The 15,199-nt window shown below is 36.4% G+C and overlaps 1 protein-coding gene across 7 annotated transcripts in view; it reads right to left on the bottom strand.

Moving 5' to 3' along the window:
* LOC117918598 (beta-hexosaminidase 3) overlaps window positions 1-13,937 on the bottom strand; it is a 67,889-nt gene extending 53,952 nt beyond the window's left edge. The window contains exons 1-8 of one of the 7 annotated variants that reach the window (XM_034835358.1): window positions 13,671-13,937; window positions 13,130-13,166; window positions 12,498-12,598; window positions 9,407-9,721; window positions 8,239-8,313; window positions 2,323-2,358; window positions 2,112-2,223; window positions 748-818 (exon numbers count right to left, since the gene is read on the bottom strand). In XM_034835358.1, coding sequence (XP_034691249.1) covers window positions 748-818; window positions 2,112-2,223; window positions 2,323-2,358; window positions 8,239-8,313; window positions 9,407-9,712 — 600 coding nt within the window. In that variant the 5' untranslated portion in view covers window positions 9,713-9,721; window positions 12,498-12,598; window positions 13,130-13,166; window positions 13,671-13,937. Of the gene's footprint in view, window positions 1-747; window positions 819-2,111; window positions 2,224-2,322; window positions 2,359-8,238; window positions 8,314-9,406; window positions 9,722-12,497; window positions 12,599-13,129; window positions 13,167-13,387; window positions 13,561-13,670 lie in introns of those variants that run through there. The other 6 variants (XM_034835359.1, XM_034835357.1, XM_034835353.1 and 3 more) reach the window with 6 other exon arrangements.
* Between the last annotated feature and the right edge of the window lie 1,262 nt (window positions 13,938-15,199).

Below are 15,199 nucleotides of genomic sequence, written 5' to 3'. Positions count from 1 at the left end.
TAGATACATACATACATATATACATACATATATATACATACACACACATTGATAGATAATGATGTAATATTATAAACACAAGCCAAAGAAATGGCAAATCAAGGTACACAGGAAGTATACAAAGTACGTGGGATTAGTTATTTACATTAAAAAGTGATTTTTCGTTTTTAACCAAGAGAACAAGATTTGTGGAAGATTATCCAAACAAGTTTACTAATCATGTCATAAAATGTCATAGGAAAACCAATCATGAAAAAACATAGCAAGAAGTCATTACCATCTATATCAACACAAAGACACCAAAGTTGTTGGGGGTCAGCCTGCTATTGCATGCAAGCCAAAGCCAATTCTCTCTTACTCTTGTAAAAAGAAGAAAAAAGAAAATAAAATAGTAACTGCACAAAGCTGGCCCCACAGGTAACCTCATGTTTAATTAGGTTTTCCATTTTTTATTTTTTTTTGTTATTTGTATTTCTTATAATATAAATAGAAAGCCGGACATACAACCCAAATCATTCTCAAAGCCTTTTCTTTATTCCCTTCTTTTCTCTCATTCTCATTTCTAAAGAAAAGCCTACAAACTAATAAACCTAGTTAGTATCAATCACATGAAACATTACTTATCAAAAAAATCAATCACATGAAACATTCAATAACTAATCAATACTGGCATTTTGAATTGTGATCAGAAGCACTTTCAGTAAATAAACAGCAAAAAGTGTGTGTAGTAAGTCAAGCATTGCATACCAACTTTGCATAGGTCATAGAATCGATGACGTTCTTTATGATTGGCAACGGCAGATAGTGTCGAGATGTATCTGCACCAATTTGATTCATGACTTAGACAAAAATTTTCATGTTTCAAGATGTTCATGTTCTATCCTAAATGTTGTATGCTGACATTTGCTTTTCTGACAGATAAGCTTCATATAGAACCAAGGACTTAAGACGGTATTCAAAGTGATGTACACTCATCTTCACAACTCATGACCTCTCTGGTCAGCCAACCAAGTCGCAGACCAGTTAGCCAAAAAATGATCTATGCATTTGGCCTCCTTTGTCGGAGACATTTTTCCCCCTTGAGTGTGCCTTATTTCTCTTTTTTCTATTTCTTCCCCCTATAACATTTTTTGTACATCCTGGAAGGATTGTTCTTTTTTCTTGTACTTATCTTTTTAAGATAAATGAAGGTGGTTGTTTCTATTAAAATAAAACAACTCATGACCTCACGATAAACACTGACTTTGCACCCTACAATTCTAACAATAGACCTAAGAAATATAAAGAGAATGAAAAATATAAGAATGAACAGCCAATATACATCAATAATTCAGTAAAGGGTGAATTTAAATTAAAGCAGCACAGATTATTAAACTGCAGCTACTGAATGACTGTGAAAGAAATCTCAAAAGAGAAACAAAACAATCAAACTAAATCTGGATGTGCATGCAACTGAAGTTGTTCTTATTGTTCACTTGTTCCTGCTTGGGAAGGAATATGATAATTAATAGAGACTAATCAGAAATTGTTAAATGCAACCAATTCCTGAAACGAAATAAATGTTTCAACAATAAGTTCATTAAATAACGTATAACAACACAGGAAATGAAAGATGCTTAAGGGGTGGGTGTAAGGAAGGCAATTAGAAAAAATGGAAATTCGTCAAGCACAGGGTTAGTTTTGGAAAGACAGATGAAGTGGTGACTCATCTCTGGAAGATTTTTTTCTGTCTTTGTTCTCCTTAACCATAGACAAAGATGCATGAGTAGCAGTGGAGAGAATGGTCGGTGGAGCCCTCGCTTTTGTACACAGTTTCATGATTGAGAACTAGGAGTGACAGAATTTTTTCAGAAACTCCAAGCCTGTTCAGTTAGGAGAGAGGAGTTTGATAGTTTGGAGTGGAAGGGTTCCAAGAGTGGCAAGTTCTCTGTTAAATTCTTCTATCTCTCTTTAGTCCAGGGAAGATGAGTAGCAGTGGATAGTTTGTACTTTGTTGCACCTTGTTATGGGCGCCTTTCTGTGTTTTTTCATATCTATATATATAACTATAACTTCTCGTTGCCTATCAAAAAAAAAAAAAGAAAAACAAGGAAATATAAAATGCATCATACCAATTAAGAGCCCTCGGTAAAAGAATCTTGGCTGATCAATAATATACCATGGTACTTGATGAACTTCAATCGCTCTATTTGTCAAGTTAAAACGGCACAATTGACTAAAAGTCTGAAATGTTATTGCAAAACAACTACATAAGATTTGTTATGTTTTCATTCATTAGCCAAATCCAGCAACAGCTTTTGCACATAAGTGACAGAACTTAACCTGCAGCCCATGTAGAACCCCATAAACTGTCTGTGCCTGCAATTTTCCATAATAAAATTGAGTTGATCAAAGGAAAATAAAATAATCAACAGATCCGAATAAAATCTGACAGATCATAATTAAGAAATATTTTGCATTTTCTTCCATGTAGTTAACTGGACCTTGTCTTGATGTTAGACACTAACAATTCATTCCTTGTTACACAACTCTCATTAATTAAATTAAAAATCACCTCACAATGCCAATCTAATACAACTATCACCTAAGAACATGATATAAACTGCTTGATGAGTGCACCCAGGAAAACACTTGTGCAAAGTATTCAATGGGTCCTCTATTACCATCCAAAGGCAATTTGACATTCTTCTATTACAACAAGATCAACTGCAACATCCTTTTAAAGTGTTTAAAAGGCATGGTAGGGATGATTTCAAAGTCCAAACCTTAAATCTGATATGTCTGATGCAACAGGGCTCATTAGGAACTTTGCATGATTGAGTTTAGAAGGAGTTGTCTTAATTTGCCATTTCTTTAGGGTCATGATGTTGGTTTGGTTTAGTTTAAGTATTTTTTTAACTTTCATGAACACAAGGATGTTTCAGAATTTCATATTTTATAGGCCTGGGTTGTACTGGTGGCCCCCGCTTTCTCTTCCAAGATAAACAGGCTTAGTTGTTATCTGCCTTTTATGAGTGGTTATGAATTGTTCTCCCCATGACATAAATTGAAACTATTCATGCGCCTGAATACAGTGAGTATCTAAATGGAATTCTATGATGGCACCAAGAAATACAATGTGCTAATATTCTTGTGAAGAGAGAGAGAGAGAAAAGGGAGAATCCCTAATTATTGTTATTGAAAAACTAGAAGAATACACATTGGACTTGGGTATATATATACATGCTAGTGGGACCCACAATACAATAAAGAAAGAAAAGGAAAAGGAAAAGTAAATAACCTAAATAACCATACATTATCTAACACTCCCCCTCAAGCTGGAGCATATATGTTATATGCACCAAACTTGTTACAAATGTATTTAATTCTAGGACCTCTGAGAGATTTAGTAAAAATATATGTTAGTTGATCATTTGAATTGACAAAACTAGTCGCCACACATCCTGATGCGATCTTCTCTCTAATGAAGTGACAGTCAACTTCAATGTATTTGGTCCTTTGATGGAAGACTGGATTGGATGCAATATGCAAAGCGGCTTGGTTGTCACAGATGAGCTTCATCTGTTCATCCTTTCCAAATCTCAACTCCCGAAAAAGATGTTTCAGCCATATGAGTTCACATGTTGCCAAACCATAGCTCGATACTCGACTTCAGCACTAGATCTGGCCACTACATCTTGTTTCTTACTCTTCCAAGATATTAGATTACCTCCAATAAAAACACAATACCCGAAAATGGAACGTCTATCTGTGGGTGAGCCAGCCCAAACTGCATCTGTGTAACCAACAACTTGGGTATGACATCTGTTCTCGTACAACACACCTTGGCCTGGTGTGCTTTTGATATATCGAAGAATGCGGATTACAGCATCCCAATGGCTATCACATGGTGACTGTAGGAATTGACTAACAACACTTACCGGAAAAGAAATGTCTGGACGAGTAATGGTGAGGTAGTTCAGTTTACCTACAAGTCGTCGATATCTCCCAGGATCTCCTAAAGGCTCCCCTTGTCCTGGTATAAGTTAGACATTTGGATCCATAGGAGTGTCTACCGGTTTATAGTCTAACATACCGGTTTCTTCCAAGATGTCTAAAGCATACTTCCTTTGGGAAAGAACCACACCGGAACTGGATTGAGCTATCTCAATCCCTAAGAAATACTTGAGTTTCCCCAAGTCTTTAGTCTGAAAGTGGGTGAAAAGGTGTTGTTTAGGTTCTGAATACCATTCTGATCACTGCCTGTAATGACAATGTCGTCCACATAAACTACCAGATAAATACACTGCCCCGAAGAGTTATGATGATAGAAAACGGAATGGTCTGTTGTACTGCGGAACATGCCAAACTCCTGAACAATAGAACTAAAACGGCTAAACCATGCTCGAAGAGATTGTTTCAAGCCATATAGAGAACGGCGTAACCTGCACACTAAACCAGACTCCCCCTGAGCAACAAAACCAAGTGGTTGCTCCATATAAACTTCCTCAGCAAGATCCCCATGAAGGAAAGCATTTTTAATATCTAACTGATAAAGAGGCCAAAAACGCATAGCAGCCATGGAGAGCAATAGACGAACAGAAGCTATCTTAGCAACAGAAAAGAAAGTGTCACCATAATCAGAACCATAAACCTGAGTATAGCCTTTAGCAACCAAGCGGGCCTTAAGGCGATCAACCTGACCATCAGGGCCAACCTTAACTGTGTAAACCCAACGACAACCAACTGTAGATTTACCAGAGGGTAAAACAACAAGATCCCAAGTGTCATTGGAGTGTAAAGCAGCCATTTCATCTACCATTGCCTGTCATCAGCCTAGATGGGAAAGAGCCTCAGGGGTGCTCTTGGGAAGAGAAACAGAAGATATAGCAGAAACAAATGCAGAATAGGGTGAAGATAATCGATGGTAACTTAAAAAATTGTAAATGGGATGAGGATTACGAGTAGATCGATTACCTTTCCGAAGAGCAATGGGTAAGTCAGCAGAAGGAGACAGAGCCGGGGCAGGAGAAGCCGAAGGGATAGGAGGTGAGTCAACAGGTACCGCGGCCAAAAAAGGAGGAACAGGGACACGATGACGGCGATGATAAACCTGAAGTGGGCGAGAAGGCACTGCATCAGGTGGGGAGATAATGGGAAGGGGTAAGACTTCAGAAACAGGAAAAGACTCAGAGGTGGATAAAAACGGTGAGTCCTCAAAGAAAGTGACTTCAGCGAAGAGAAAGTAGCGATGAGTCTCAGAGGAATAACAACGATAACTCTTTTGAAGTCTGGAATATCCCAAAAAAATGCATTTTGTGGCTCTGGCAGAAAGTTTGTCCTGTCCAAGAGTGAGAATATGAACAAAGCAAGTACAACCAAAAACACGAGAAGGAAGGAAATAAAGTTGTTGGTCAGGGAAAAGAAGGGAATGAGGAATCTGATCGTGTAATAAAGATGAGGGCATACGATTAATTAAATAACATGCTGTAAGAACAGCGTCCCCCCAAAAACGAAAAGGAACATGACTATGTAGAAGGAGAGTACGAGCTGTCTCAACAAGATGTCGATTCTTACGTTCAGCTACCCCATTTTGTTGAGGAGTATGAGCACAAGAAGACTGATGAATGATCCCATGTTGAGACATAAATGAAGTAAATGGTGCAGAAAAATATTCCCTGGCATTGTCACTGCGCAACACACGAATAGAAATATTGAACTGGGTTTGGATTTCAGCATAAAATTTATGGAGAATAGAGAATAACTCAGCTCGATTTTTCATTAAAAATAACCAAGTACATCGAGAATAGTCATCAATGAAAGTGACAAAATACTGAAATCCTAAAGTAGACGCGGTCCGACAAGGACCCCAAACATCAGTGTGGACAAGTTCAAAAGGAGACTTTGCCCGATTATTCAAACGCTTTGGGAACGAGACACGAGTATATTTCCCAAGCTGACAGGACTCACACGCAAGCGACGACAAAGATGAAAAACTAGGGACCATTTTTTGGGACTTGGATAGACTAGGGTGGCCCAGGCGACTATGGATGAGGAGGGGAGCATCAGTGGAAATGCAAACTGCAGGTGAAGGCGAGGTGAGGTGATAGAGGCCTTGAGACTCACGTCCTATGCCAATCGTCTTCCCCGTACTCCGATCCTGCAAGGTCACAAATTTATCAGAGAAAGTGATAGAACAGTTAAGAGTGCGAGTTATTTTGCTGATGGAAATAAGATTAAAAGGACACTCAGGGGCATAAAGGACAGAATGGAGAGGTAGGGAAGGGAGAGGATGAGCGAAACCAAAACCTTTAGCCATAGTTTGGGAACCATTAGCTAAAGTAACAGTAGGTAAGGCAGAGGTAGTAGTAATAGAAGAGAAAAGATCCTTATTACCAGATATGTGATCAGAAGCGCCAGAATCTAGAATCCAAGGTTCAAGAGAAGATGTGTGGGTAAGACAAGCAGAAGCATTACCAGTCTGGGCAACAGAAGCTGACTTAGTGGCCTAATAGCGGAGATAGTCATCATACTCACTGTCAGTGAGGAAAATACCCCGAGATGTGGAGGAACTGGGAGGCTGAGGCGACTGAGGATCAGATGACTGGGTCACGTGGGCAGTGCGAGGAGGCCGCCCATGTAACTGATAACACCGATCACGAGTGTGGCCAAGCTTATTGCAATAGGTGCAATGAGGACGTTGGCCTCTACCTCGGTTACCACTGCGTCCTCCTCGAGAGTTAGTTTGAGAAACTAACACAGAAAAATCTGAAGTGTTATTAGATGGCAAAGTCTGAGCGGAGGAGATACGGAGGAGGCGAGCAAACGCATCATCCAAGGATGGAACGGACGAACTGCCAAGAATCTGATCGTGGACGGTCTCGAGATCTGGACGGAGGCCAATAAGCGTAAGAACCATGAAGAACTTGTCAATCTGTATGCGTTGATCCCCAACATCAGTAGTAAGAGGCATCACGGTCAAGAATTCCTCCTTAAGAGAGGCAATCTAGCCAATATAAGTAGATAAATCCATGTCTTGTTGTCTGACATTGACAATAGAAGAAGCCACCTTATAAAGACGTTGGATATCATTCGTGTATAGCCCTTTCGCCTGATTCCAAAATTTAAAGCATGTTTTGTAGGCCCGAAGATGATGCAGAATCTTAGGATCAACTGATTGTCATAACACACTACATAACTATGCATCTATCTTCCTCCATTGTACTCTGTCAACCTCAGGGATATCCGCCTCCTGCGTAACAAGGTGATCCTCATAACCTTGACCCATAAACCAAAGCTCCACAGAGGCAGACCAGGACAAATAATTTTCACTGCCAACCAATTTCTCCGAAGTAATCATAGGAGATCCAGATATGACAGAGGAAAAAGTGGAACTTTTAGTAGCCATATCTACTTATCTGGTGAATGAAATACGTTTAGATCGAAAAGAGCCCTAATACGGCTTATCGCGGACTTCCTAAGACACGTGCAGGGCTTGGGGTGGAGAGAAAGTCACCGGAGGTCGCCGTAAAGGCGGTTTAGAGGGCCGGCGGAGACAAAAAACCCCAAAAAAATGCACTTTTAGGGCTCAGATGACACAAGCGCAGATGGAGGGTGGCTAGACGGCATCAGGTGAGGCTGGAGGTGGAAGCACGTGGCCGGAAAGGAGGAGATTCAAGCCGCTGGAAAAGAGACAAGCGTGGCCGGCGCATAGCTGGGATTCTTCCTCCGGTGCTTTGAGAAAAGTTGAAGATCTCCTCCTTGCGCACCTGATGGTATGGTCGGTGTCGGAAAAGGACTTCGCCGGAAAAGTCGCCAGAAAAGTCTCCGGCTGTGAGGGTTTTCTGACGGCGATACGGTTGATCGGAAGCTTTAGGAGATGGGAAGGGTGACCGGAATGAAACACGGTCACTAAAAGATTTACCAGAATGGATTCACAGATAAACTGGAAATAATTAGGGTTTTTTTTTCTTCCTAGGCTCTGATACCATGTGAAGAGAAAGAGAAAAAATGGAGAATCCCTAATTATTGTTATTGAAAAACTAGAAGAATACACATTGGACTTGGGTATATATATATATACATGCTAGTGGGACCCACAATACAGTAAAGAAAGAAAAGGAAAAGGAAAAGTAAATAACCTAAATAACTATACATTATCTAACAATTCTTATAAAAAAATTTATTGACCATGTTACCCCTAAGCCTTGGGAACCAGGGTCATGGGATTAGATTCAATCAACATTGGCTTACACTTACCTCAATATGAGCATAAACCTGCGTCCCATGTGAAGGAATAGATAGCTTATATGACTCATCAACACCATATTGTAACTGCACAGCACACAACAAATTTCACTGGTAGAATTGGCATTTCTTCAGTAAAATAAACAAAATAGTGCAAACTGAAACAAACTTTGAACAACTTTTAGAGACAAACATGTCAATATGAAAATAAAGCTCTAATGAAAAAGGAAATCATACAATACTATTTTCCTTAAGGAAAAGATTTTTGTTCCAAATCTTCAGCTCAGGGTTTGATTTCCTCATTTCAAAAAGTACTCATCAAATAGATTGTACAAAACATCACTACAGTTCCCATACCAAGTCAATTTTTAAATTTTTGTAAGCATAAATTGAAAATATATGAACAGTAAAACTCCTATGCAGTACAAGAACTAAAAACCAAATCTCTTATCTTCATTCACAAAGAAAAAGTGCTTATTCAAAAGTTGTTTTCAGATCATCATTTAACTTCAATTTTTTGGAGACCTCTTTATGGAATAAATAAAAAATCAACATGAATATTCCACTTCCATTTAGAGATTGTCATATAGGAAAAAGAAAGAAGAACAAAACCTTCTTAGCAAATGGGAATTATTTTTTTATTAAACAACCAAAACTTTGATTTCCTTAAAAACTTTTTACATTTTTTCCTTATTTCAGAGAATTGCATTTGTCTGTGAAAAATTATATAGGATTCACTTCGCATACAAGTCAATTCAAATTGAGCTAAATGCTTGAGTAATTAATATCACAGTTAAAGCTATTTTTTCTTCTTGTTTTTTCAATGAAAATGGTTTATCTTTGTCCCCCAAGCATCAACCAGTACGAAGTTAGCAAATATAGCCTGATCTTATAGCAAATAGTAAGGTGCAGATCTCACAATAAAATTTATATCAATACAAAAATGTTAGCAAAACCTTGCTTCTTTTGGTTTCTAAGAAACTGCAGGAAAGTAATCAAAATTTTGGGCCTTAAATTTTTCATTGTTTAGAACCAAGAAAACAACCAACTTTCCTCAAATGAGCTTAATGTAATAGTAGCACTCAGTTTACTTGAGTTTTTTCATTTTTTTAGAATCCGAGATACTCTAAACCAAAATATTTCTGAAAGAAAACTTAAGCAATAGAAAAAACAGAAATACCTCATCGTTTTGTGACCAAACAATCACATGAATTCCATGGAGTATGGCCATAGGATCAAAGTGAGAAAAATTACTATCAATGACATGATCCACTTCAATAATATCAAGTAACCTTGAGAATGCATCCTTTAATATTCCAGAAGCATCATTATATTTGCTTCCATCACTCTTCAGCGCAAAATCATTGCTAAGATACATAATTTGATGTCCATGGTTTACTGAATTTGGCATTGGCCATATATTCAAGCCCTCCACAAGGACTCCGAAGAAAACAAGAAAGCAGAAGCTTTTGACTAACTTCCCCATCACAAAAATCTGGTAGAAGAGCAAGTTCAGAATTTAGTATATGGTACAATCACAATCAAGAATTTATTAAGAATTATAAACATAAATTCATCAATTTAGATTAATAAATGTTTATTTCCTATGATTGACACTGCATTTTGCCTTTTCAGCCAAATTTAAGAAATTCAAAGAAACTATTCCAAGGATCTGGTTTGAATTTCTTAATATAAGCAGAGAATTCTATAATAAAGTGCTTGTGTTGTTTGTAGAATTTAGAGTCACGCAACAGATTAGGGGTTGAGAGAGAATTTCACATATTTTGCTTAGGCCAATATGATTCAAATATTTAAGAGAGAAGTAAAATTTATTAGAGTTGCTATCATGGTATATATATATTTTAACAAAAAACCCTTATTCTCTTTTCCTTTTCACCATTGCATCCTAAGTAGGATGATGATCAAAACAAAGGAAGGATAGGACTAGAGTGTTTCTTTTACAATTTGCAAATCACCATTTTTTTTTTAAGCCTCTGTAGAAAATCTACAAAAACTCAAGCTAATCCTTTTGGTTCTTAGGCAAATATCAAGGCTTAAGATCAATTTAGAGAACAACGCTCTTTCGGGTATTAATATAAACCAAGATCTAGTATCCAAGTTGGCTTCAATGCTTGACTGTAAAGTTTTAGAATGATCTTTATCTTATTTGGGTCTCATCCTTTGTGAGGAAATCCGAAGGCAAGCGGATTTTGAGATCTAATGGTTGATAAAATCTCGAGAAGACTGGATGGATGGAAAAAGGTTCTCTAGCTATTTCTTATCTTTTTTCAAGATCACAGCATCATTAACCCTAAAGATTGAGAAATTGCAAAGGGATTTTCTTTGATCGGGGACTAGGGAGGGTAAAAAAAAATTATCTTATTAGTTGGGACATAGTGTGTAGGCCAAAAGAGTTAGGAGGTTTGGGGATTGGGAAGACTTCCATGAGCAGCCATGCTTTCTTAGGGAAGTGGCTCTAAAGGTTTCCTAAAGAAAGTTACGGCCTTTGGCATCAAGTTATTTCAAGCATTTATGAGACACATCCTAATGGATAGGACGTCAATATTCTGTGATGATCACATAAATGCCCTTGGAAGGACATTGCACAAGTTTTCCACGACTCTTCTTTACACTCACTTTGTAATGGGTGACGATGAGAGAATTCGTTTCTGGGCAGATTTGTGGTGGGGAGATCGATCATTGTGTTCATAATTTTCATGTTTTTATAGGGTTATGACAGTGAAAAATCTCACCATATTAGTCATCCTTGGTAATTGCTCTTCACTTTCTTAAAACCTTAACTTCCACCACAATCTCACTAATATAGAAATTGAAAACCTTAAAATACTCATGTCCTCACTCACTTCTGTGCACTTGTTTAAGTTGTCTTCTTATGTTGCAGATTCAAGAACTTGGTCTTTATCCTCTTCAAGTTTATTCTCCATAAAAAAAAAAATTCTTGGCCCTATCCAATCCCATTCTTTCTAGCCAATTTTTTATGGAAATTGAAAGCCCATTCAAAAGTCAAGGTCTTTGCTTGGTTAGTGGCACACAAAAAGGTAAACACCAAATACATGACACGGTTGAGAAGGCCTTACAAGTTTCTCAGTCTCATTGGTGCATCTTATGCATGGGAAGTGGAAAATTGATTGACCATCTCTTTCTACATTATCATTTAACATTAGGGTTTTGGCACAAGTTTTTCAATCTAGCTAAAATGGATTGGGTTCCATCCAGAAGTATATGTGATATGATAACTACCTCAATTAGAGGTAGTAGGAGTTCCATTAAAGGCAAGACCCTTTGGCAAATCACTTGCCTTACTATACTTTGGATTGTGTGGCGAGAAAAACATGCTAGGATCTTTGAGGAAAAGTGAAGAACGGAAAAGATGCTGTTAGATCTACTTCACTTCTATTCCTCCTTATGGACTTCTTATACCATTGCCTTTAAAGGCATTCTACTCAATGTTATTCAACTTAATTGACTTTCAGTTGGTAATTTAAAGGGGGGGTGGATGAGAGGAATTGAGTCTGGTTTGGAGATTTATGTATCCTTAAGTAGCCTATGCCTTTGTGTATGGTTTTCCTTGTATAGTGGAGGTGTTTAGTCTTACTTTGATCAACATTATGTATTTTGTGGGAAGGACCTCTCATCCTTCTCTCGTACTTTTTTCACAATTATATATCTTTTGTTTCTGACAAAAAAAATAAAAAATAAAAAAAATAAAATTCATACTTCAGCTGACTACCAAGAATCCATTGGCAAAGAAATATGTTAAAGTCTTACAATGCTTATGTTGGATTCATTTTGTATGGAGGTTGGGCAACAAAATGGCAAGTTGTCCTAATTCAAGTGGAGAATAGAGCAAATTGGAAAAGCAATTAACTGTAGTCTCCAAAGAGCAAAATGTTTAGTACTTTCAAATGATGGTCCTTAAGGTCTATTTATAGGGGATTTTGCATGAGAACCAACTTGATGAGATAGCACAAACCAAGAAGATGGTGTCATGTGTACATGAACCAATAAGATGATGCCATATGTATATGTGGGACCATAACATGCCATCACGAGTGCATTCAAGTGATTCATTGGAAAAATACGCTAAACAGCTACATGTGTCCTATTAAGTAGTCTTCTCCCTCTCATTATAACCAAAATGAGCTCAACGATATTTGGCCAATCTCAGTGCCATGAGTCTCTAATTTACATGCTAAACAAAGACACTTGAATCATCTCATATACTCAATAGCAGTGTAGGCCTTGCTTACCACGAAGGTGCACTAGGCCCAATGGGGCTCCCTAAGCCTGCTCCTGACTTGGTAGCCTTCAAGGGATAATGATGAGATAATTCCAGGCCCAAATAATTTTCCTTATGAATGAGGTGAGAAGGGATTAGTAATAGGCAAGTGCATGAAAGCTATGAGAAAATTACTACATTGTTTTTCTTTTCTGGCTTTTTCTTAGTTACCAAAAGGAGCATAATGCAAATAAATGATGAAAAACAAACACATGCCCTTGTATGAATCACATAACAAAACAAAAGAAAATCTACAGACAACAAACAAAAGAAGCAGAAAATCAAGAACCTGTGGACAGAGAAGAACCAGAGAGGCAATGCCAAACAAGTATTGAAAAAAATGGAAAAGAAATTTGAAGGGGGGATGGCATTGTAATAGGAAAGTGAAAGGGAAAACTATAATAAAATTGTTGCATTGATCACAATAGAGAAACTTTTTTTTCCGGCTTCTTCTTAGATACCAACCAGAGCATAATGCAAAAGCCTGATGAAAAAACAAGTAAATACCATTTTGTTCTTCATTTGTACGAATCAAATACCAGAACAAAAAAAAAAAAAAACAAAGCTACAAACAAACAAAAGGGATAGGAATTCCGAACCCACCGACAAAGAAGAACTGGAGAGGCAATGCTGCACAACCCTTGAAGAAAATGGAAAAGAATCAAAGGGAGAATAGCATTGTAATAGATTAAAATTGCTGCATTGTTTTCTTTTCTGGCCCTTTCTTTGTTGCCAAACAGAGCATGATGCAAATAAACGATGAAAAAACAAAAATATTTCATTTTGTTATGCATTTATGAGAACCAATCACCAAAACAAAAAAGCTAAAACAAACAAAAGGAGCTGAAAATCAGAACCCACCGACAGAGAAGAAGAAGCCTCGAAGAAAATGGAAAAGAAAAGCGAATGGGAGAATGGTGTTGTGATAGGAAAGTGAATGGGACAGCTATGATAAAATTGTTGCATTGATAAACTTTTTTTTTCTTTTCTGGCTTTTTCTTAGTTACCAAAGAGAGCATGACGCAAAAAAAAATCATGAAAAAACAAATGCATGCCATTTTGTTGTGCATTTGTACGAATCAAATACCCAAAAAAACAAAACAAAACAAAAACAAACAAAAAAGAGCTAGAAACCAGAACTCACCGACAGAGAAGAACTGGAGAAGCAATGTTTCACAACCCTCGAAAAAAATGGAAAGAAAAATCAAGGGGAGAATGGCATTGTAACAGGAAAGTGAATTGGAATAATGTGGGAGGTGGAGAAGTGGGGAGGTGAGAGAAGAAGGTAGAAAATGGGGGTTATTTAAAGAGATGATGATGATTTGGATATGGAAGATACTCTCCACAGAATATGAATCTGTGGGTTATTGTCTTTATCTCCCACTCAAGCGAGTGAGCGCTGCGTGTTGGGATTCCATTCCCTTTCTCTCTGTTCCCTTCCTTTTTTTTTTCTTTTGCTCCTCACATGTGTGCTGTTTGTTTCTTGTCATTTTGTGCCCCATCCTCAACCCCACCATCTTGTAGCTGTCATCTCATCCCCTGCTTTCTTCTGCTCTCATTCTTTAATATTCTACCTACTCCTTTTTTATCAATCTACCATTGGGTTTTTCATTTTATTCATAAATGAAATCATCACAACCACCACTACAATACGGAAAAATGTTTTCCCTTTCCTACCCAACTGATGGATTTCCTCACATTTGCTTTCTAACCTGTTTATTTATATTTTAATATTATATACATTAACAAAACAAGAAATTCCAACGTTCAATATTTATGATAAAATTTACATCAATACAAATGAATAAAACCTAGATACAATAATATAAATAAATAAAAATAAGGTAAAAATAATAAGAATTAAAAATATATACTTGTATCCCTAATATATTTTCAATAAATACTAAAAAAAAAAAGTATATTTATGTGTTATAATTGAACCCAACTTGCTTTTTCAATAATTGACATATCATTGGCTTTTGATTAATGAAACTTTTGTTTTTATATTAATTAAGACCGTGAAAATCAAAAACTTAAAAATTATATTTCGCTAGCTAAGAAAATTAATAACATATATTTATCTCATATTAGCTCTTGGGGAAATGTTTTTTATTTTTTACGAAATCTATGAATATCGTTATGTTTTCTTTCTTTCCATGTATGATTTATTTGTTTATATTTTAATATTATATATATATATATATATATATATATATATATATATATATATTAATAAAATAAGAAATTTCAACATTATGAAATTTACATTTATATAAAAATACAATAAAATAAATAAATAAAAATAAGGTACAAATGATGAAGCTTAAAAATGTATACTAGTATTTTTCGATAAATATCCAAAAAAAAAAGCATATTTTTGTATTGTGATAGATCCAACTTACTCTTTCAACAATTGAGATTTAAAATTCAACACATATCATTGGCTTTGGATAAATGAAAATTCGGTTTTTATGTGCATTGAGATTATGAAAATTTAGAACTTAAGGTTATACTTAATTGGCGGGATCAATATAATATGAAATATAATAAAATAAGGGATAATATATATTATATCTTATATTTTATTGGTAATAGGATATGATAAATATCGTATCAATTATCTTATATTTTGTTAAATCAAATATAAGATAAGATAAATAGTAAGATACACTA

The sequence above is a fragment of the Vitis riparia genome, chromosome 7 (assembly GCF_004353265.1).
Source record: "Vitis riparia cultivar Riparia Gloire de Montpellier isolate 1030 chromosome 7, EGFV_Vit.rip_1.0, whole genome shotgun sequence".
NCBI lineage: Eukaryota > Viridiplantae > Streptophyta > Magnoliopsida > Vitales > Vitaceae > Vitis > Vitis riparia.
Note: the sequence above shows the minus strand (reverse complement) of the source record. Positions and strands in the feature narration are given on the sequence as shown.